Below are 22,665 nucleotides of genomic sequence, written 5' to 3'. Positions count from 1 at the left end.
CCCCCCCACTCGAAGTCGTGAAAATCAACAATACAGAGCACCTAATTTGCACAAACATTGAGCGTACATTTTTCCTTGCATCAACAGCTATGTGCACAAATTTCTGGCAGCCCTGGGCTGGCATTACTTCAAGAACTGACCTCCTGCCACAGCACCTGTGTTGCAGCTCATATTAAGTGCAACAGTACCTTCACCTGGTGAGTAAGAGAGTACCAGCGATACCTCCACTGGTCATTGCAGGCAAGTCAGAAGTGATGTACTCACGCAGTTGCTGCTCCTCATTTCCACTTTGGCAGACTGCAAAACCCGTCGGCTGAGAAGCTGTTACAGCCTCTCTCTGTGAAAGCTTTGTAGACGCAGTGATCCAACCCTGCAATAGCACACAGGAACAAAGTAGTGCAGCTAATGTTTGTTTAACAGCCAGCACACAGAACTATTGAGCCGAATCTAAATGAAAAAAAAGGAAGGTTCACCTCCACGGACACAAAACGCTATCACCATTGGCTGCACACGAATTAGCCGTAAAAAGCTGAACAAGGAAGTGAAAACCTCTGTAAAAATGCTGAATGAAAACTTTTAATTTCTCCATATTTTGGTATTTCTTGTTGGAACACGACCTACCCGTATGCATAAAGTTACTCTCCGGTTCCTTTTGCATGTGTCCCTAACACAGGCAAGGGTAAAGTATGGAGTGTCATGCGGGGCTGAATGTTCCCAAATTGCATGTATGCTACAAGTGAAGGGTTCTGATTCAGCTTTGACGCTCTGGGGTTCTTCAGAGTGCACTGACATCGCATAGCACATGTGCAGTTTTGCATATCTCCTCTAGTGACAGCTACCAAAGCCAGGAATCCATCCCGCAACCTTGGGCTCAGCAGCCGAATGCCACCGCCATGAGCCACCATGGCAGCTGCAAGGAGTGATGTGAAACAAAAAAACAATTGCATGGCCCTTTTGAAGCTTTCTTCAGGTTGCATGAAGCACCCTGAATACACCTTTGGGTTGGGATTTCAACTCAATGGTGACATTTGCCCTACAGGCGAAGGATCATCCTGGCAGTAGTAAATGCCCTCTTGTGCTATTGCTCTTCCCGACCGCACTGCACAGCTGGCTTTGTGCACAAAGCCACTAATACAAGGCCAGGCATTGATGTTTCGTTACACGGGCATTACGAGCCGTCATTTCTCCATTTGCACAGTAGCCCACAGTGACTGCTGAGCCATTCGTTCAGTTTTAAGCTCCTCAGTCCAGGCTGCTCAGGATTCTCTGAGCATACATTTTAGTTTTAGTAGCAATCTATGTGTCTGTTCATTCACTTTACACTGTGCACTCCATTCTCAGTCCCCTATAAACCAGCGTGCACATTCAACCATAAAGCAACGCTAAGGGGAGGGCTCAGAGCACAATGTTCTCTACTTCCCCTGCCTCACGATAGCATGCTGGGCTACTTTCACCCCCATTCACACCTACTTTGTGCATGCTGCAATTTTTCTCGGCCTTCCCCTCTCCACCTCCTACACAGTTGTCTGGTTCACACGGCTGCCATGCTACCGGTTTCAATATTCCACATCCCTCACAGTCCTCCACCAACTGATTCACTTTGCCCGATCCACCTCTTCAGATTACTGCGGTTTCCGTTTTGACTGCACCAAATCCTAGGCTGGGAAGGCGGCATGCATCAGTAGCTGTAAAGTATTCGCCACCACATTCTGTCGAAGCAATGACCAACATAGCAGGCAGCACTATCTTACACTGCTCAGATATCGCCTCATTCCACATTATTTTAATCTAATGTATTTTTGGCAATAGTAAGTATCTCTCAAATTTGCGCACTGCCAATATTAGTCTTCAGTGCTTAAAGCTACACTCATGACATATAACATGTTTTTGTCAAATCAAAGAGAGAGAAGAGTTAGGCAAAGCCAGAATACTACCACTCTTTGCGCAAACCTTACAGCGGTAGCATAGCTACCCACACCCTTGCAAGTTACGATAAGCTTCACTTCCGGGTATTTTACTAAATCTCAAAGGAACAGCAATTCTAAGTTGATGACCAAGGTCAGTACTAGGGTTGTCCGAATATTCGAAATTTAGAATACGAATTGAATATGCTTGATATCTGGTTCAAATTCAAAAATTTTCAAATATTTGCAGAGATCTAGACAATGCTGACTTTTATAAATTCAACCGTGGCAAAATCCCAATATCTGGGTAAAATATCAGAATATAAAGTCTACAGAGCCAGGAAAACAGTAAAAAAAACCTCCTCTTCGCTTTATTCTCTATCGTTTATCACATGCACGGATCACATTTGGACGCTGAAGGAATTGAACCTCATGCCAAAGTCAGCAAGTGGGCTTTTCCACACATCACCTGATAAAAACAGGATGGCTCACTGCTCGCTTCGAACAATCACAAGAAAGCGTGCGGCTTTTATGTGTGATCCTTCCATAATGTGTTCCATACCTAATGCCCACACCCATGACATTCGTTCTGCCGCCTTAATGGTTCTCCTAGAGTGAACTCCACCATCTTGTTTTGGTCAATTATGATGCGCGGGAAAACCCCCTAGCAGAATTTTCCATGGTGCTCCCGAAGGGGCGAGTCGAGGTGTCACAGCATGGCAAGCGATCATGTAAAAATCACACCTACTGCACAGCGTATTATAACCTGTCCACATCTTATGCGAGTGTAATGGCAGGCAAGACCAGAGGGTCCCTGTTGCTAGGTCAAAAAATAGCCTGACCACATATTTACACTTTCCAAGCTTCGAATCTAGACCACAGCTAGGCAGCTGTTGGCCCACGCATTCGCCCGTCGTCCAAGTCCAGCTACGTGCTTGTCATAGGCTTCAGGGCGTTTGTGCGATGGAACCTCCTCAGAAGACTTTGCCCCATTTTCGCATTTTCGGCATTTGTTATTTCTTTAGGAAGCACGTGGCATTTTATTACTTAACCTTCTGATATAAATTGGGTATCTGTTCTGGTCAGTTGTACTCCGAAATTATTGAGGCTTAACTAGTCATCATGTTATATTCAGTTGCCAGTAATGTGTCAACGCATGGATTTCATTTTGTATATCTTGCTTGACCACATAACATGTTGTGTACAGTTATGCTGTCTAATCAAGCAGTATGCATTTGTGCACACATTTTTTTTTGTATGAAGATAAGTGAATCTAGTATTGTTTATTAAGCTGCAAAGATATACACTATCTAGAAAAAAAATCAGGGCAACAACATTTGCTCGTTTATCTTTTCCTAGAATATTTTTTTTCATACTGAACAGATATTTGATTCATTTTGTAGCCTTTTTTTCATTTTCGTATTTGAAAATATCAATATTTGCCCGCCTTACTTTTCACCCATCCAACAAGCTTGGCATGAAGATATATTGAATGCACAAAGTTCAACATACCAATGCTCTCTTAAGTCTCGTGTGGTGCTCATCCTGTTGCTGTAACGTTAACTTCAGGCACTCCTCTACCTGCGGCACTGTGGAGAAAGGAGAAACACATCCTCACATCCAGGTATCAAGGATTCACAGCAATGTAAAATCAAGCACCAATAGTGCCACAGATTAAACTTGCACCTGCTGTAGACCATTTACAACACAGAAATCGTGCACAACTTAAATTTCAGAACAAAAGCTAGCCACACTTAGAGTGGTCCCCTATTACTGATCTCACTTATCAAGAAGCTGCACAAGGTAACACATGGTCACTTCAATGGGTGAGGTGTGTTTCCAGGCTCAGTGCAAAGAATCGGCTGTGTTTTCTATCACTTATTTCCCTCGTTAATTTGTGCTTCAACATCACAGACTGCACTGCATCACAAGACAAACATCCCTCATAAAATAGTTCATAAACTTTATCCTGCAGATATTTAGTCTATTCACAGTCTATACTATAGACCGTCTATAGACAAGTCTACTAAATGTGTACGGCCATACATCTAGGTTGTCTAAAAGCTGTCTATATTATTTGTACTGTCTATAGACTAGTCTACAGGATTTGTCTATAGAAAGCCCACTGACTTTATTGACAACAGTCTATGGAATTTTCGCAAGAGATAACATTGACTATCTGTTTTGAAAGCGTTTTCACACGAAATGCGAGCTGCAGTGCAACCCAAATAACAATGGGTCGAGGCTTTCTACGAGCATCCCATGTGATGTGTTGAGATACGCGGTACGCATAGTGACATGTATCTGAACTAACCATGAAAGCGATTGCCTACCTTTTGGGGTTGTCTATTTCTGTGCTCCCACCATACACACATGCACCATGTGCTGGTTGCAATCAGTGATGTCGCAGCACAAACAAAATAGTGAACAAATGATGCCAGCATGCAGGGTGACTGCTATGCACCAGGCAAGCAGAGAAAAAAATTTGAAACAAGTATTCAGCAGATGATTTTCCCATTATTCCTTGCTTTGTCTTCAGAAATGCACCTCATCCATAAAAAGAACCCAGCTTGGGCAAAAAAAACTACTTGTGCACTTGAGCAGGTGCACACCACTCTGTATCCCAAGAAGCATCGGAGGAATGGGGACTAATTGGATTGCAACCTCGCCCCCTCCCCCCCCCCCCCTTCAATAAAGGACATGACCGATCCCCTAGGTTATGACACAAAACACCATTAAAAAGACAGGATGGGAGCATACCAAAAGTATAATTTACATGGCAAAGAAAGGGAAATATAAACGATAAGAGTTCACTTCACGGCAGACTATGTATCCAAATGCGCTTTGCAAGGAGTATACTGCTCATGTAAACACATTAAAACAAAACTGGCCAATATGGCCATACAAAACAAACCAGCCAAATGAAAGGAGCATTTAAATACACCTTGCCAAATGTCATAATCTGCAAAGCTTAAAATTATCTCAATAAAAAAAAAAATCATGTAGTAAGTGGGATACAGTTTCACAAGTTTCACACAGCACTTAATACAGTAGAACCCCACTATAGTACACTTATACCCCTGTCACACGGGCACTTGTAAGGCCTTAGAAATTAAGGTCCTTTGCCCCAAAGGCGCGTGACGCGTATCTACACGGCAAAGCATCGAGACCTTTGCGATAAAGTTCCGTAGCAATAAAGGCGGCCGTCAGCGGCCTTAAAGTTGCTTAAAGGAGCAACCCAGACGGCAGCGCCAGCTAGCGAGCTCAAAGAATAAAAAATTGATGCAATTTTTAGTTTTGAAACCGTAAAAAATATCTAATTTATCTTATTCAATGGTTAATTTTGCGTTACAGTGCACTTTAGTCATAGAGGAGGCTATGACTAAAGACATCCACACTGCTAAGAAAGGACTTGAACGCTTTTTCAGCAGCCGCATCAACACACACATGCTTGCGCATCTCGCTTTGCTGTTTTTTCTTCGTTTGCTCTTTGTTGAGTGCGTGTTTTGAGTTTGCTTGTGTGCACAAAGACACACGCAACAAAGCACGCTTCTCGAACACAACGAGGAGCCAAACGGAAAAGTGTGCGCCTACCGTGGTCGGACCGAGAACAATGAAAAAAAAAAAAGAAAAAATATCCGTTTCTCACCGCCAGAACGCTCGTTTATTATCGTGATAGCTACTTTTTCCAACATAAACGAATGCACTCTTAGCTGAAGTGCTACCGTCTGCTTTAATTTCATAATGTTACTAGCGCCGCTTCACACACAGCGGTGACTTTTGGCATTCACGGAGGCCGCGTTCTAGCTTCTTTGGATTTGCCGTGTAGCAGCGTCGCTGCTCCTTTTCGGTTTTCCTCCTTTAGTGCAATAAGACAACTTTACGGCAAAGGCCGAGAAGAAGTCCCGTGTGACAGGGGTATTAGTTATAGTAAAAACTCAGATATAGTAATGTGAAGCCACGGCCCCATTTTGCCTTCCATAGACTGTACATTTCTTTTTGGCTATAGTAAAGATTTTTTTCGAAGAAACCGCTATAGTAAAGAGCGTCTGGCCGAGCGATGTACTTCCCGCGGCATGATGACATCGCGGCAAGCGTATTTAAGAATCGCGAGAGATATACAACCTTTGTCCCTAAAGTTCAGAGACTGAACCCATTAAAAAAATTGCGTTAAACATTGAAATATGCGTAGCACCCCTTCGAAATAGTCACCCTTTAATTCTATACACAACTTCCAACGCTTCGTGAGGTCTCGGAAACAGTTGGGAAAACGCTTCTTTTGGCAGGTCTATCAGCTCCTTTGTCCTGGCGTCTTGAATGGCATCCACACTCCCCATCCAGCGACCTTTTAGGACTCTTCACATGAGGAAAAAGGAAAAAATCACATGGGGAGAAATAAAGCGAGCATGGCGGATGGGGTGGATGGGGTAGTATGGTAATGCTGTGCTTGGCGAGAAATTTAATCACGCTGAGAGAAGTGTGCGGCCTTGCATTATCGTGGAGAAGGCTCCATTGTCCAGATGCCAATAAGTGAGGTTTACGGCGTCGCACTGCATCACGCATGTATTGGAGCACGCGGATATAAAACTCCTAATTCACCGTCTGCCCTTGTCGGAAGAACTTGTGGTGTAATGACACATCTGGCATCGAAAAAAACTATCGGCATTGTCTTTGTTTTAATCTTCTGTCGCCGCACATTTCTCGGCGCCGGAGAGCTTGTGGTCCGCCATTCAACGCTCTGCCTCTTTGAGAATCGGAGTGAAAGCACCATATTTTGTATTCAGCAATGATGCTGCAGACGAATGCAGCACCCTTCTCTGCCTTGGAGAGGAAATCAGCGCTCACTGATGCCCGTGTGTCCTTCTGGTCCTCTGCGAGGCAGTGCGGCACAAGTATGGCGTTCAGCTTTCGTTTCCCCAAGTTCCCACGCAAAATTTGGTGGCACATTTTCTTACTAATAACGATAGCATCTAATAGCATGCGCACTGTAATGGTGCTGTCTTGCAATACGATTTCCCTTATCCGAGCCACATTGTTTTCATTACGTGAGGTTGAAGGGCACCCCTGCCTTGTGTCGTCTTCCACAGACGTTCTCTCCGAAACGAACATCTTGTGCCACTCGAAAACTCACGCCCACAATAATGTGCCGTTGCTGTAAAGCATCACAAAGGAACTCGTACGTCTCTGTGTCTGTTTTGCCAAGCTTCATGCAGAGTTTTATGTTTACATGCTGTTTGATGTGGATGCCCAACTCTTCACTCACTGTAGAATGCACAGACGACTAGTGACAACGTATTTTTCTACATGTAGTGCCATCTAGCAGCTGCCACAGCAATTAAGATAAATAGCTCAGGTTAGCAAAAAAAGATGGTGCTACACATAAGCACCAACTTTGGTCTGGGGATTCATTTGTAGAGAAGAAAATAAATCAGTCTTAAAACTTTACGGACAATGGTTGTAGATCAGAAATACAAAAAAACTGCGCTTTTTTCAGGTGGCTTCACCAACACGCTCGAAGGCTGCGAGGAGAAGCCTACTTATCGAACATCGCGAGGTTGTGAGGCAAAGCGCGCGGCGCACACGGGAAAAGTGAAGCTGGCTATGAACATAGAAAGAAGGCGGCAGGGGTCGCCGAGAAAGGAGAGCCAGTAAATGTGCAGAGAGGTCTAGAAAAGGGGCGTGCGTGCATGCGTAGCATGTAAGCGCGGAGCACAGGGAAGCAGCGGCAAGAAGAAGCAGAGGAGCAGTGGAACTGCGTAGGCGGTTCTGCCGCATGATTTTGTGGCGCGCGTCTTTACTATCTCCAAAATGACGCTCAAGCCATAGAAGACAGCGCCGTGATCATGGAAAGTTTCGGTTTTCACATGAAATCAAACTTGCTTGTAGCCACATTGTATTCGTCTCAATATGGTACTTTCACAAGACTACTGATGCTGTCACCGCCATGGTGGCTTAGTGGTTATGTCGCTCGGTTACTGCCCCGAAAGACACGGGTTCGAACCCGGCCACGGTGGTACCATATTAATGGAGGCAAAATGCTAGACGCCCATGTACTATACGATGTCAGTACACGTTCAAAAACCACAGGTGGTCGAAATTTCCACAGCCCTTCACCACAGCATCCCTCATAACCCAGCTTAGTAGCTTTGGGACATAAACCCTCATAAACCAAACGATAAATTATGTCATAAATGTGATATATAAGATAACTGAAAATAACTTATTATTGCATAAGGGACATAAAGAGTGGGAGGTAAGGCATTTCTGAGCGTTTATTTTAAAAACCAACACTTTGTGCATGGTAGGCAGCCACAGGGCATAGTCAAAGCCAAGCCACCACCAACAACTGATAGAGTAAAGACCTTGATATAGCAAACATTTTTGCTGGTACAAGTTACTTTACTACACAGGGGTTCTACTGTGGTTCAGATTGGTTTTGAAGGATGGCAATAGTCAAACAGTCACAAAAAAGATGGGGCAGCCATAACCTGATTTTTATGTCACCAAACATTAGTCCTAAGTTCTAACAAGGGTACAATCCCAGTACACTAAAGTATCTGTGCAATACTACTACAAATTCTCTATGTTCTGAATTTATTTTCTTTTCAAATACTATCTTTTTATTATGGTTAACTTCTGTTGTCCTTTCCAGACTGAAACAGGGTATTATCAAACAACAGATGCGGTACACTGTTACTGCAAGTTTAACAAAAAGACTTTTTTTTTTGCTTCCAGACATGAAGAAAGGGCCGCAGTTGCGGTGACGGCCCCATCCCTAAGAGGGCCCACCCCTGGATCCACCTTTGATCGCATGATGGCCCCACACGATCACACTCACTCTTCAGAGCTTCCCCTGCCACCTCAGCATGCAATGGCCAGCAGATGAAGCAAGAATTTTTTGTTTATGACCAGGGGGGTGGATGTCTGTTTAAACAGGAAAAAATGACAAAAGTGTGCCGAACGCACTATCCAAAATTCAGTTTTAACCGAAAAAGGTACTTTTGGCTTGCAAGGCGTAGCTAACTGACAGCTGGATACGAGTAATGCTCACTTAAAATTGATAATTAACTAAGCACGGATACCAGAGGCATGATGCGAAGATGGTATTGTAGGATAAGCAGCGCAGTAGTACGTTTAAGCAATATCTCCGCTAGCTTACCCGCTTCTGCAGACCACCGTTTTCACACTAAGCACGATTTCTTCACTACCAACAGCCTTTTAGCTAAGCACAATTTCTTCCCTATCAGCTGCATTCGATTCAGCTGTGTTTCTCTCCACCGCCTGCACTGGTTCAAGCTGCGCAGCACCAAAGCCCTCAATTCACAGTGCCCTTGCACCGCCACCCGCAATTGATTTGGGTGCAGCCGTGGTGCCGCTGCAGTGCAGGGAACTACGGCACCAGTCACCAAGGAGGAGCACAAAAGTTGTGCACGTGCAGACAGCGTTCAGCAGACGACATGCAGACAACGGATGATGCTCGTCAATATTGACGGTGAGGTGACAGAGGTGTTCTCTGTCGCTGATAAGTCTGGCGTCATTTTGCACTAAAATGGCGCTGCAATCTACACAACAGCACGTAACGTGTGTTGTAGCTGCTAAGTTGTTTAGAGGCATAATTGTGACAGGCCGCCCCTGTGCATACGAGTTCACGCAAAACATTTTTTTCAGATGGCACAACTGTGTGTATGCAGCTGGCAGACTTCGGGAAGAATGACTTTGAACGTCTTTTGCCGCAACTGGCGTCAATACCGTCGCCTGCTGCACTACGCATGGAGCAAGATGCTGCAACTTTGCTGCTGCCTGGCCCTTCCGCTGCAGCTACGCAGATGACGGAACCACCTCTAACCTGCGAGGAGGCCCTCTGGAGCTGGCGGAGGACTGTTTTTTTTAAATATCTACATACAAGGAGCTGAACGAGCGAGGCAGGTTCAGGTATAGTCCAATACATCTTCTTTTGTAGATATCGGAAAAAACTCAGGGAACACCTCACAGAAGCTGTAAATGAATTTGGTTGCCTGCTTACAGCTCTACAGATACACAAATCAAATGAAAATCGCTTCAGCGCTCCTATAAGCGAGCGAAATTAAACAATGAGAAGTATGCGCGGGGGGCTGAAAGATGAGAGTTCGACGAGTAATTTTTTTCCTTCAATTTCCATGAGCTTAAAAAAAAAACACGAATATATCCGTTGCCGCTTCCCTTGAACGTTCAGTAGTACTGTTTTTGCTGGTTTTGAAGCTGTATACTGCTAACACAAGCATGAAGATTTATCAACATGCATCTGGGGTGCACCTTTTGGTATATAGTGTGTGCAAGTGCCTTTAGCCTACACCTCTTGTTCCAACCAATATGGAACATTTTCGTTTTCTTTATGTTGTCTATAAATGGGGAATATGCAGTACACACAGTAAATGTTCTCAAATGTTACTGTTCTTTGATAACCCCTAAATCTGTCCTATATTAGCACTTTTCTCGTTCATACTGCTTCATAGCTAAACGTACTATCGTTTTGTGTCTAGTGATGTCTGCTGATTCACACTAGCAAGAAAGACTTGTGCTGTACAAATTGAGGAGGGGTACACTACACCTGACCAGCACGACGTGATTAACAGCCTCGCATCTTTAGGTGTTTGTGTTTTACAAATTCGCCGCATGTTTCACTTTAGGGAGCTTGAAGAGGTGCTTGAGAGAGAACATCATGTCATCCCGACAGTGCTCTATGCTCCTGGGCAAAGGATCGCTCGAGTGTCGAAGAGCCGTGAGTTGTATTTTGTGACTGCACAATACTGGTGGAAGTGGCCCCGGGTCAAATGTCTTGCCGTAGGCAAGTTAAGCACAAAGTGCCTTCCATTAAATGTGGCCTAACCTTCAATACAGAAATCCCAACAGCTGGGCAAATCAATACAAATTCATATTCTTAGTAAGTGTCAGGTGTACAGTCATTCAAACTGACAATGAAAGAAATGTGTCAGTTGCACAGTTTTGCATGGATGCTGCTACACTTCAAAGCAATAATTGTTATTAATAGTAATACCATCATTAAGTAGTTGTCATTAATAGCAATACCATTGGTAAGTTGTATGGGCATAAGGACTGCAAAATGACATTTTTGCAGACAGTCACAAGAAGAAGAGGGGCAGCCTGAACCTGAGGACCGCCGCCCTCCAAAAGCCAGGCAGGCAAGAAGAAAAGAGGCGACTGGACACCTATTGGTTTACTTCTAGAGAAGCTGGACGAGCTCAACCAGAAGAGGGCTGCCCGACATGAGCACAAAATGAAGCTTCTGCAAATATTTGATGCAGCATACGAGGCCAAGATAAATAACTCTGCCTTCATTTACATGACGGAAGCCAACACCCACCAATACCAAGGAGCATAGGGGATTCTTTCATTGGTGGTGTTAATCGTATATAAATAATGCAATTAATTTCACTATTTTTCAACTTCCTTATCAATTATCTTTCAGCAGTAGACTAATTACATTAATCATATCTAATTAATTAAATCCACAAATTAAAAAATCCCCTGTGCTACTTGGTTTTGGTGCTCGTTGGCTTCCGTGATGATGTCATAACAAGCCCCTCTTTTCCCTTCACTTGTCTGCTTTCGCCTATTGCACATGAAGTCTGCATTAATCATCATACAGTTACAACCAGTGCGAACATCGGAAGGGGCTCGAGTCCAGAACAGCGAATCAGAACCACAACAGGAGGAACGGGCACAGCACCATCTCAGTATTTTTATTCTGCCTGATAGTTGGGGAGCTTCAAGATTTCCAAAAGATACAGGCGTGTTTGCCACATAAACAAGTGTGACACTGCACTGGTATCAGCTCAGCACTGAGCTTCTGCAATTGCCTTCCTCCATGTCGTCATTTCTGCAATGGTTGGTGGGATCGTCGAGAATGTCCCTCTTGTTGCAGCACCGATTATGCCATACACATGTCCCTAGAATAATTACTATGCATGACCTGTCAATGTTATTCCGAGTCAACGAAATATAGCCTTAGGAACCCTTGTTTTAGAAGGCCAAGCGCATGTTCAATAGCCACGTGTTCCTGCTCCCTTGTACCTGGAAAACGACCCTCCATTATCCATGTATGCAGCAGTGGGTACACCAAATCACCGAGGACGTAGTCAGCATGAGCTTCTCCTCGGCGTCGCGGAAGAAAGTGCTCTCCCTTAGCACGCGAGTCATGTGCCGATACAGGAAATCCAACAAACACATCATACAACCGGCTCTCGGCATCACAGATGGCCTGGATTACCAGAGACGGGTACTTTTTTCGGTTATAATATGACCTCTCTGATTCACTTGGCCTCTTGATTTCCACGTGGCTGCCATCTATGCACCCTGTGGTATTTAATGGGCCCTTGTGGCTGCATCAGAAGAGAAACACCGTTTTGATCCTTTGCCACTCTCGCTCCGTGGGCCACGCAATGAAATCTGCACCGATATCCAGAAGAACGTCCAACACAAGTCCAACACTCTTTTCAAGCACAGGGACACCGACGACTCTATCAAACGTGTTGCCGATTCAGTACATACTTTTCTGAGAACCCAAGTAGCTTAATGCAATAAGGCAAGATTTTTCGGAGCGGATTTGTGGACGCTCTCCTAGAGGTGTCGGAAAATGTGCAGAGGCCTTGAGGCGCCGTCGAAGGTTCTTAAATGTCTCTCTTGACAGTCTGAAAGGCCTTCTGGACTCGAAGTTGAAGTATCTTGCAACCACTTCCTCATAATACATCGGAATGCGATTGCGATCTGGGTGAACCATGTGAGTGGCAGCGAAAGAGAGCACGGTGTCTGTGTCCTCATCTTCACTGTTGGAAGAGTCGAAGAACTCCATAAAAAAGAACTCTGTGATGTCGTCCATGGCCAACTCCATGGCTGATTCCATGGCTGAATCAAATCTCGTTAGGCAAGAAATACACGACAGACAAAAAGTACACACGAGAACCCACTGCGAACAAACAACTAGGCCTGCGCCTGCTCGATTGAATATTGCCACACCTGTGAAGTGTGGCGCGTCTGACGCACTGCACCAGCACCACGGTGGCACCAGTGGCACTTTATCAGAATTGGTGCTGTGAACCAGTACTGAATCGAATGCAGATATCATCGCTTTCTTAGAGCAGTCAGTTGGTTTACTGGGTTAATCAAATTCATGTAGGACATTGTGACACGACACCTTCGAAGAGGCGTCATGAATAAGTATGTTTTGGCTGCCGTAACGATTGAGCGCAGTTGCATCACTGCGATCAACATGCATACCACATGATGCCCCGCTCTCACACTCCACGCAGTGCGACAACCCAACAAAAACTGGTTGTGGTTTAGCTCTGGTTAAACCTGGTAGGCAGCAAGAGCTACAGGTCATGACTACGCTTAGGCTTCGCTGTGGTCAAGTGAAGTAATGCTACTGATGATTTACTTGGATAATCTCTGTCTATGCTTCGAGAAAGACACATGGTTAAGCAATGGCTGCAACTTTATTTATCCCAATGGATACGCTTCGGTGCTCACTAAAGTAGTGAGATTTTGTTTCCAAACTGTCGATGGCGTAGTCTGACTTGGCGAAGGTTCGCTGAAGGGCCAAGTCTAAGCTGGTCCCCCATTGAGTGGTGGTGCTAGGTTGCATCTTGTTCATATCCAGTTGAAATCGTTTTTCAGCAGCTTGAAGATATGCAGGATCTCTCTTGGGATCCTTGTTGAAATCACCAGTCATGACTACCAACTCCCGTTCAGCGCGCAGCACTGCACAGCAGGGGCAGCAGCGCCCCTTCAGTACCCTTGCTATTGTCCCCCTTGCCCCCACACAAGGTTCTCATTGCCGCTGAATGGGACGATTAGCTATGGACAGGGAATAATTGAGGGGCCCTCATGTGTTTGGTTGACCTCTCCTGCGGGCTCCTAGCAACGACGCTGGTAGACGAAATGCTGACGTGACGACGAACAAACACTGTGGCTCACCTGCAGCTATGCCGAACCGTATGTACATACACACTGCAACAGCCCCTCTCCCTCTACTACGCATGCGCATAACTGGCGAGGCGAGTGGCAGCTGCTCCACAACGAGCGCAACGGCGGAGTGACATCATGCCAGATGGCGCACCAAGCAGTGCGACCACGGCAAAAGTGCAACCATGCTGAAGAGGCAAACCAACTGCCGTAATGTAGCTCTCACTACAAAATCATGTCAGCCTGGTTCTTAGAAATAAACTTCCACTTCCATTCTTGTCTGCTGGCTATCTCATTTAACTTGAGTTACTTTTTTAATAAGGGTGGCAATTTTTTTCTTCATGCACAGCTCCATGTATTACGATTTGAACGTTAATTACTGGTAAATAAATTGACAAAAATACCGAGAAAAACTTTAAATGACTTTTAACCATGCTGAATTGGTACATTAGGTCACTAGAAAAGGTCAGTATCTCATAAGTTGGAAATAAAACGGAAGTAGTGTCCTCAAAAAAAAAAAAAAGAAAGAAAACAGTCCGCCGAATTTTCAAAAAATAAAGACCAAAAGTCCGGCCCCTAGTTATAACATATGCATGGCAACAAAACAATGCTCACAATGATGCCATAAACTGTAGCAAAATCCTTTATGCAGCTATTGCTGTAAACCTGTAATCAAGTTCTAGCGCCTTTGCTCTATCTGCCAGCTTATCAGCTTTATCGGCCGTCTTAGGAAATGGTACACTGCTACTATTTCTCCAGGCTGCAATTTAACATGAAAGAAATTTATCCTACCATTTACCATATTTACTCGCATAATGCTCGCACTCACGTAATGCTCGCACCCCCCACATTGGCTATCAAAAATTGGAGAAATTTTTTTTCCCCCGCATAATCATCGCACCCCCAAAATTACTGCCGCGAGCCGTCTGCTTGTCTTAGCGATCGCCATCTATTGACTGCGGCCACAACTAACTGCCATGGTTGGGCGCGCGTGCTACTAGGCGGCGGTACTGTGCTATCATCCGCTGCCACCGCCGCTACCGCTCATCCACTCACCACCGCTACGCCATTTTGCGAAGGTGTCTCCAGCTCTCTGGTCTCTCGTAGGCCTCGTTTGCCTTGTTTGCGTGTTGCACCGTGCTCTTTGTGCCGTTTCGCCATGGGAGGCTACGCAAGCTACACAGCTGGTTTTAAGCTAAAAGCTATTGAGTATGCATTGTAACATGGCAACCGTGCCGCCAGCAGACACTTCGGCGTCAACGAGTTTTGCGTCCGGTATTGGAGACGGCAGCACGACGAACTCAAGACGACTGGTAAGACGCGCCGGGCCTTCCGTGGACCGAAGACTGGGAAATTTTCTGCCGTCGAATCCTCTTTACTGGAATATATCAAGCCTCGACGAGTGGATGGGTGTGCTGTGTTGATTGATTTGATACGGAACCAGGCACTCGTAATCGCAAGAAAGGAGGGCATCCCGGTGCAAGACTTCCGCGCTGGTAACGGGTGGGCCACACGATTTATGCGGCACAATGGACTCTCGCTCAGGAGGCGAACGACGCTTTGCCAGCGCCTGCCCGCAGCCTATGAAGAGAAAATAGTGGACTTCCATCAATTCGTTATCAGGATCCGGCAGGAGAAAAACTTCTTGCTCTCCCAGATAGGGAACACGGACCAAACTCCGCTGAATTTCGATATGCCCAGCAGCAGGACAGTCGAACAGACAGGCGCTCGGACTGTGCACGTCAAGACTATAGGTGCCGAAAAACAGAGGTGCACGGTCATGCTAGGCGTGACGGCGGACGGGCGGAAGCTCCCACCGTACGCCATTTTCAAGCGGAAGACCCTCCCGAAAGGAAAGCTCCCTCCTGGTATACACGTGCGCGTCCAAGAAAAGGGGTGGATGACCGCGGACCTTATGGTGGACTGGGTGAAGACTGTGTGGGGGCGGCGACCGGGAGCGCTTCTTTTTCCGTTGCTCCTCATGCTTGATAGCTTTCGGGGCCATCTTCAAGAGTCGGTTCGGGCAAAGTTCAAGGAACTGCGCACGGACCTGGCTGTTATACCCGGCGGCCTCACATCAATGCTACAGCCTCTTGACGTATCTTTGAACAAGCCATTTAAAGATAACGTCCGGAGGCTGTGCGCAGAATGGATGGCCGAAGGTGAACATGCTCTGACGCCGGGCGGCAAGATCAAAAGACCGTCCGTGGAGCTGCTGTGCAGCTGGGTATCAGAGGCATGGGGGATGATTGATGTAAACATGGTGGCCAGAAGCTTCAAGAAAACAGGAATTTCGAACGCCCTGGATGTGACCGAGGACCACCTGGTGTGGGACGACGAAGAAGCATCGGAAGATGAAGAAACCATCGATTCCAGTGTCGACACGGACTCTGATGAAGAGTAGAATTGCCTGCAGGACGTACGCAACGCGAGTAGTGACGGGGAGGTTGCACGCGGCAGATAAAGTGCTTTAGCAGCTTGAGGTTACGTTCACCCTGTACTTTCATAACGATGGTAAGTTACGCTTGAAAGTAATGTTTTCGTTATATTTACAATTGCGGACCTGACAATCCTGATCTTGCACCCATTCATCTTTGCATTTAACACTCCGAAACATTTGCTTGAAAATTTTCCCCGCATAATTATCGCACCCCCAAACTTCGCGTTGATTTTCAGGGAAAAAATGTGCGAGGATTACGCGAGTAAATACGGTAATACTAGGGTCTCTCATGCAACATTCATGAACAGAAAAAAACATATGAACATAACTTCTGAACAAAATGCCACAATGAAGAGCATGCCTGAGTACCTGGGTTGATAGCAAATCAATCACAATCAATTTCTGATTACTCTAGACATTGAAAAAAGGTACACAAACAGGAGACTATAATACTAAAGTTTCAGTGCTCAAGACTAAGAGTAATATTAAGGCCAAAATTCTGCCTTGCAGCCCCTCCCACTTCCCCAAGGAGACTGCCCGAAAGAAAAACGTTAAATTGTCTGCGTCCTGGTGACCAAGATAATATTCAAATTAAAAGGAACCATACCCCGAGCACTATAATAGTCAGATATTTTTCAAGCAGAAGGTAAACATACAACTCTCTTAGTGTCTGAAGCATTCAAAGATGCGAACAATTCATGCGAACAATTCAGTTCACCTCTGCAAAGCTGAGATAAATACAATTCGGTGCACACAGTACATGTGCTTTCACATCAATGTTCATTAAATGAGATATTGGACTTGAGATTGTAATAATGCCACCCACCCCAAAAGCCGTGCCCCGACTGACATCCATACTCTTCATGGGAGCTAATACCCATCACATAGTACTTCTTAACGCTCTTTCCAGCACAGGCATCTCAGTTCAATAGAATAGCTACACAAATGCACAGTGCAGCTCCGAGTAGGAGCAGTAATTGAACTTCAGCACCCCTTGCACGGCACAGCAGAAAGTGTACAGTTTCAAAAAAGATGGCTGTTTATGGTTTATGGGGTTTGACATCCTAAAGCTGCTCAGGCTATGAGGGATGCCGTAGTGGAGGGCTCCAGATAATTTCGACCACCTGGGGTTCTTTAACATGCCCTGGCATCACACAGTACACGGACCTCGAGAATTTCACCTCCATCGAAATTCAACCACCATGGCTGCAATCGAACCCGGGTCTTTTAGGTCGGCAGCTGAGCACCATAACCTCTGAGCCGCCGCGGCGGCTGGGTTAAAAAATGAAGTGGGGAATTTTGACAGCTTCCTCAGTCAGCAGGAGCAGGTTTTGTTCATCACCCTGGCCATCACAAGCACAATGTGCTGCTGCCACATTTTTACTGTTTTGAGATCCGAGGATGAAATATAAACACCCATCCAAAAAGCAAAATCAATTTTTAATTACTAACGGTGCCTCATCGAGGTCCGAAATATCCTACAAGTCCGAATTATTGGAGTCCGAAAACGCACGCACGCACGCGCACACATACACACACACCACACATGCACGCACGCACGCGCGTGCGACGCGCGCACAAACACTATTTATGAGATGTCTGCAAGCAATGTTAGCAGCTTAGACTTTCTTTTTGGTTTTAGTTCTCTACGCCAGATGGCGTTAAGACACAGAAAGCTTCATGAAGGTGACTCCTTCGGGCTTCGAAGGCCTCAGAGAGTTACCTTATACCCCTGTCACACGGGCACCGCGAAGGCTTTTGGGAATCAGGTCCGTATATTCAATGGCGTAAGGAGTGCAGCTACACGGCACAAATGTTGCACCTTTTCCGCTAAGGGCCTTGGAGGAGAAGGCGCCCGCTCGAGACAGTTGGAGCCCAAAGGCACGGCCTTCGAGAACCAGCGATTGCTAGTGCCATCCAGCATAAAAAAGTAAACACAATAAAAATAAAATTAGATGCAGCCAACAATGTTTGAAAACATCCTTAAAAAGTATGAAAGGTGTGTCTGGCTCTGCTTTTTGTAAGCGTGTTTATATTTTATGCCCACATTTCAAGACAGTAAAAGTTTTGCAGCAACACCGAGTGCCCCTAGTGGCCAAGGCAATACACAAAACCTGCTGCTGCTGATGAGAGTAGCCGTTGCAGTTTTGTTAAGGAAGCAGTTAGAACAAAAAATTGTCCGAGCTCAAAGAATGAACAGAATTCCCCACTTTAATTTTTTAAAACACTCATTTCAGCCACCTCATGCACAGCAGCGGGTGCTAAGCCTCAACGACTGTTTTGCCTTTGGGCTGCACCGTGTAGCTGCATCGCTGCTCCTCTGAGCTTTCGCTCTTTTGGTGAAAAGAGGCGTCTTTGCTGGAAAGGCCTCACAGTAATGCCGTGTGACAGGGGTATTAGACTACGATGCCTTTCGCAGCGAAGGCACACCGCCTATGGTATGTAGATGCGCACCATGCACCTTTGAACAGAAGGACCCAATTCTCAACAGTCTTTGTGGTGCCAGTGTGACAGGGGTATTAGCAACAAAATAACAAGAACTTTAACAGAGGCTGACGCAAAAACATTTCATGTAGGAATTCTAGGCTCCTCCTCCATAAGGAATTTATGGTTGGTTTATGGGATTTAACGCCCCAAAGCGACTCAGGCTATGAGAGACGCCGTAGTGAAGAGCTCTGGAAATTTCGACCACCTTGGGTTCTTTAATGTGCTATGACATCGCACAGTACACGGGCCTCTAGAATTTCGCCTCCATCGAAATTCGACCGCCGCGGCCGGGATCAAACCCGCGTCTTTCGGGCCAGCAGCCGAGCGCCGTAACCACTTAGCCATCGCGACGGCTATAAGCAATTTATAAAGTGAACTGCCGCAAAATGAGGCAAGCATTGCATCTTGTTTCTGGCCAGGACTACAGAATATGGCACAGTTCCAAGCAATGGGCAACTGCTCTCCACAAAGCATTCACTTACCCCTTGCCTGCAAGTCGTTGCACCTGCAAGAGAGACAAGATCAAAATGAGAACTCTCTTCTTCACAATTCAATGTGAGGGTAATAGTTGATATCCTAAAACAGCGCAAAAGGACACAAATGACAAAAGTGGACACATACGTCTACCCTTGTCACTGTCTGCGTCCGTTGCGCATTTTAAACATACAGAACCAACTAGTCCGCACCTCTACCCTTTTAATAGAAGATGTCAGGCAGACCACACTTAAAGAGGGAAAGCAGCTCTCAGCAAAAATTTTTTTCTATACTGACGTACACATATGAAATTTTTTTAGTATATTGTATATAACTTAAAGGTTACTCTCGAAAAATTTCACTGTTGTATCTCCAGACAACTGTGTTCTAATACATATATTTCCTCTGAATCTTGAGGAAAGGCTGCAGAGTTAAGAAAAGGCGGCAAAATGCTGGTTCAACATTTATTAGTTTCCTCATGCTGTGCTACAGGTCAACTTTTTTTTTTTCACAAGCACAAATTCTGGTATTGAATTGTTCCAATACAGTGTCAGTTGGTGTACCTAGAGATGAAGATTTCACAGCAGAAATTTACAGATCACAAATTTGAAAAACAAAGAATGTCTTGACTTGCACTATGGCCCTAAGAGTCCAACAGCAAACGGAGTCAAAATAGATAAGAGTTGTGAAGAAATCGGCTCCACAAGGTGAGCATCTAGGCAGAAAACTGTAACAGAGAAAAATGCCCATTGTTTGAGCGTCTCCCCGCAATACAAAGCCAAGTTCATGAAACGATTTTTTTTAGAGTACTTCCTGGTTGACTTTGGTAATGGAACTTCGGGACAGCATAAAAAAATTAGACATAAAACCGGATTTAATAATTACCAAAAATTAAATTTTTTTGTCATTTTTTTGGCATTTCGAACCAGCACCCTCCTTTAGACTAGCTCTGAAGTACAATTAAGGGGAGACGCAGGTCTTAAAATGAAAAGAAAATCAGCTGTGTGCAAGTATTTCTTCCCCCTGTGTTAAAAAAATATTAGTTTCAGTATATCTCAAATTAGGGCCATCTTATAGGAAAAAAACAAACCTAATTAATTTCTTAGGGTCGTTATGGCATTTCCCCTCTCTATTTCTTGGTTCCGATTGAAATGGAGCTGTAGCCAAAGATCTGCCATGTGAAGCTATGCTATTTATGTTGTTATTCAGGTACGGCATTATTATTATAATTAATAATAATTATAAAACATAATTAGGTGACATTGTTCACAATATTTGATATGTTCAGCTAAGCCAGAAAAAAACGGCACAGCTTTGTAGCTTAGTTCTTTCTGAATTCAGTGGCATAAGATTAATTGCAATTGCCCCATGAAAATGTAACAAAAATGTCCATAAGGCTAGTTGTGTTGGCGAAAAACACGAAGCCGAGAAAATCACATTTGAAGTGCGTGTGCCACTCATTCAGAGGCCATTGTAGAGACCTCAGCAAATGGCAGAATGCAGACGTTTCGAGAAGATTTCACATTAGTGGGCAATACCAAGATGTAGGGAAGAGCGTGAGCTTTTGAACAAGACCAAGATGGCAGCCATTGAGGCTGCGGTAGCAGGAAGCAATAGCCACGACGGCATTTTTTAGTTTTTACTGACCATTCTAATGGGGTGAGGAGGACAGAAGGGGTGACTACTGTGGATGGAGGAGATTCTAACACAGGCACGCTGCAGGACCAACATGGCAGGTGTAAACTGTGGAAGGTAGAGGATCAAACTGAGATGAAAAAAGGAGCATAGAGAAGGAGCCAGAACGCCTCTCTTCTGACGAAGTTGTGTGCGAGCCACCTCCAAAACAGAGTGTCGATGGTTATTGGATATCAGACATGAAATAGAAGTCATGTGTGCAAAGGAATCAAGTGTAAAGAAGTGTAAAGAAGGCTAAGTGTGCAATAAAGGGGAATGGAAGTCTAATGCTACACATTTCCGTCAGATCGGCTCACCAATCACCTGTCAATTTCTCTAACACTTGTCTCAGTTGCCATCCCTTTACCAACTACCGTACTTACTAGATTCTAACAGAATTTTTTTCCGGAAAAAATCACCTAAAAATGAGATCTGGATTAGAATCACGCTAGACACTGAAACTGTCAGCAACACCTTATGGTCAACCGCATCACAAAATGGCTTGGCATTTCTTGTGAATCAATATCGCCATATCACCCACCAAAGCCATGGATATCAATAGGCATCGCAAGCATCTTAAGTGTCCCACCGACAAGGCTTCCACTAGAACTTGAGAAACACAGAAGTGTCAGTTGCTAAGATTCGCTAATTTGACACACTGCCAGGTGAAAAACAAAAAGGCGATCTTGTGCACGGAGGCAAGTGATTGATCAATTGAGCCGCCTTACATGTGTTTGGTATTCCTGTAACTTTTGTACGAGTTTGGCGGAAACAAAGACAGGATTTTTGCCAGCATGCTGACTCTGAAGGATTTTAACGAGCTAATGAAGTACCTGTTTCCAGAAATGCCAGGCAATAGAATGATGCGTGCGAGACTTTTCAGGATGGGTAAAGGATGCAGGATGCAAGATCCCATCTGCCATGATCAACAAGGCCTTCAAGTGAGAAATGCCGTGGACAGCACCAAGTATGAAATGTTTTGGGCCACTGAGAGCTACAGGAAGGCTTCTCACAGAAATGATGAAGGATAATGATTTTACTAGTCAGATCAGGAAAGGTAAGTGAGGTGGTGGCACCATTTACTTCAACACGACGTTAGAGCGGTTGCAATAGAGGCTGGCTGTTCCAAGTGAGAAAATTCATTTCTACACCGAAGCATGAAAATCTGGTGTGCATTACAATCAAAGACACTGCATCATTTTTTCTGACTTTGAAAATGGGTGTGCGTCAAAACTGAGGACGCGGCAGAATTGAGAATTGAATCAACAACAGAAAATCCAGATGGCAGATTTTTCGGACATACTTGATTACCTAGATTGTAACAAGCCTCCATATACAAAATTCCTCGATAATACGAAGTTTCTCAATTCCCCAATGACGACACCATTGAAGCGCGTGTATTTGAGACCTCCATGTAATGAAGGTGTTGCGGCAGTTGAGCTCGCTACACTGACTATCTGTTAATTTGGCATAACCATGCGACAGTTTCATGACAATAAAGAACACCGCAGTTGACAACATGGCATGCTCCATTGTTGTTGGGGATCTCTGGTGCTTTCTCCTTTGGAACATCACCATGTGGCACTACAACAGTTCATGCTTGGGAGCAGTGAAAAATAATAGGACATAGCAAAAAAAGAAATGATACAAGCAGTGCATGGCCGTCGTCGCCGCGTGGTTGCTCACGTGCTTCCGGCACCGACAGCTCTCGCACGTCGGGAGTGA

At 45.0% G+C, this 22,665-nt stretch overlaps 1 protein-coding gene across 6 annotated transcripts in view; it reads right to left on the bottom strand.

Annotated features, from left to right (window-relative positions):
• LOC144112617 (uncharacterized) overlaps nucleotides 1–22,665 on the bottom strand; it is a 145,449-nt gene that overhangs the window by 85,932 nt on the left and 36,852 nt on the right. For all 6 annotated transcript variants that reach the window (XR_013310342.1, XR_013310349.1, XM_077645422.1 and 3 more), the window contains exons 7-9: nucleotides 19,275–19,297; nucleotides 3,417–3,493; nucleotides 265–370 (exon numbers count right to left, since the gene is read on the bottom strand). Coding sequence is in view for 4 of the 6 variants with exons in the window: in XM_077645422.1 (XP_077501548.1) it covers nucleotides 265–370; nucleotides 3,417–3,493; nucleotides 19,275–19,297 (206 nt within the window). In the remaining 2 variants the exon portion in view is untranslated. The remainder of the gene's footprint in view (nucleotides 1–264; nucleotides 371–3,416; nucleotides 3,494–19,274; nucleotides 19,298–22,665) is intronic.

This window comes from Amblyomma americanum, chromosome 1 (assembly GCF_052857255.1).
Source record: "Amblyomma americanum isolate KBUSLIRL-KWMA chromosome 1, ASM5285725v1, whole genome shotgun sequence".
NCBI classification, from domain to species: Eukaryota; Metazoa; Arthropoda; class Arachnida; order Ixodida; family Ixodidae; genus Amblyomma; species Amblyomma americanum.
Note: the sequence above shows the minus strand (reverse complement) of the source record. Positions and strands in the feature narration are given on the sequence as shown.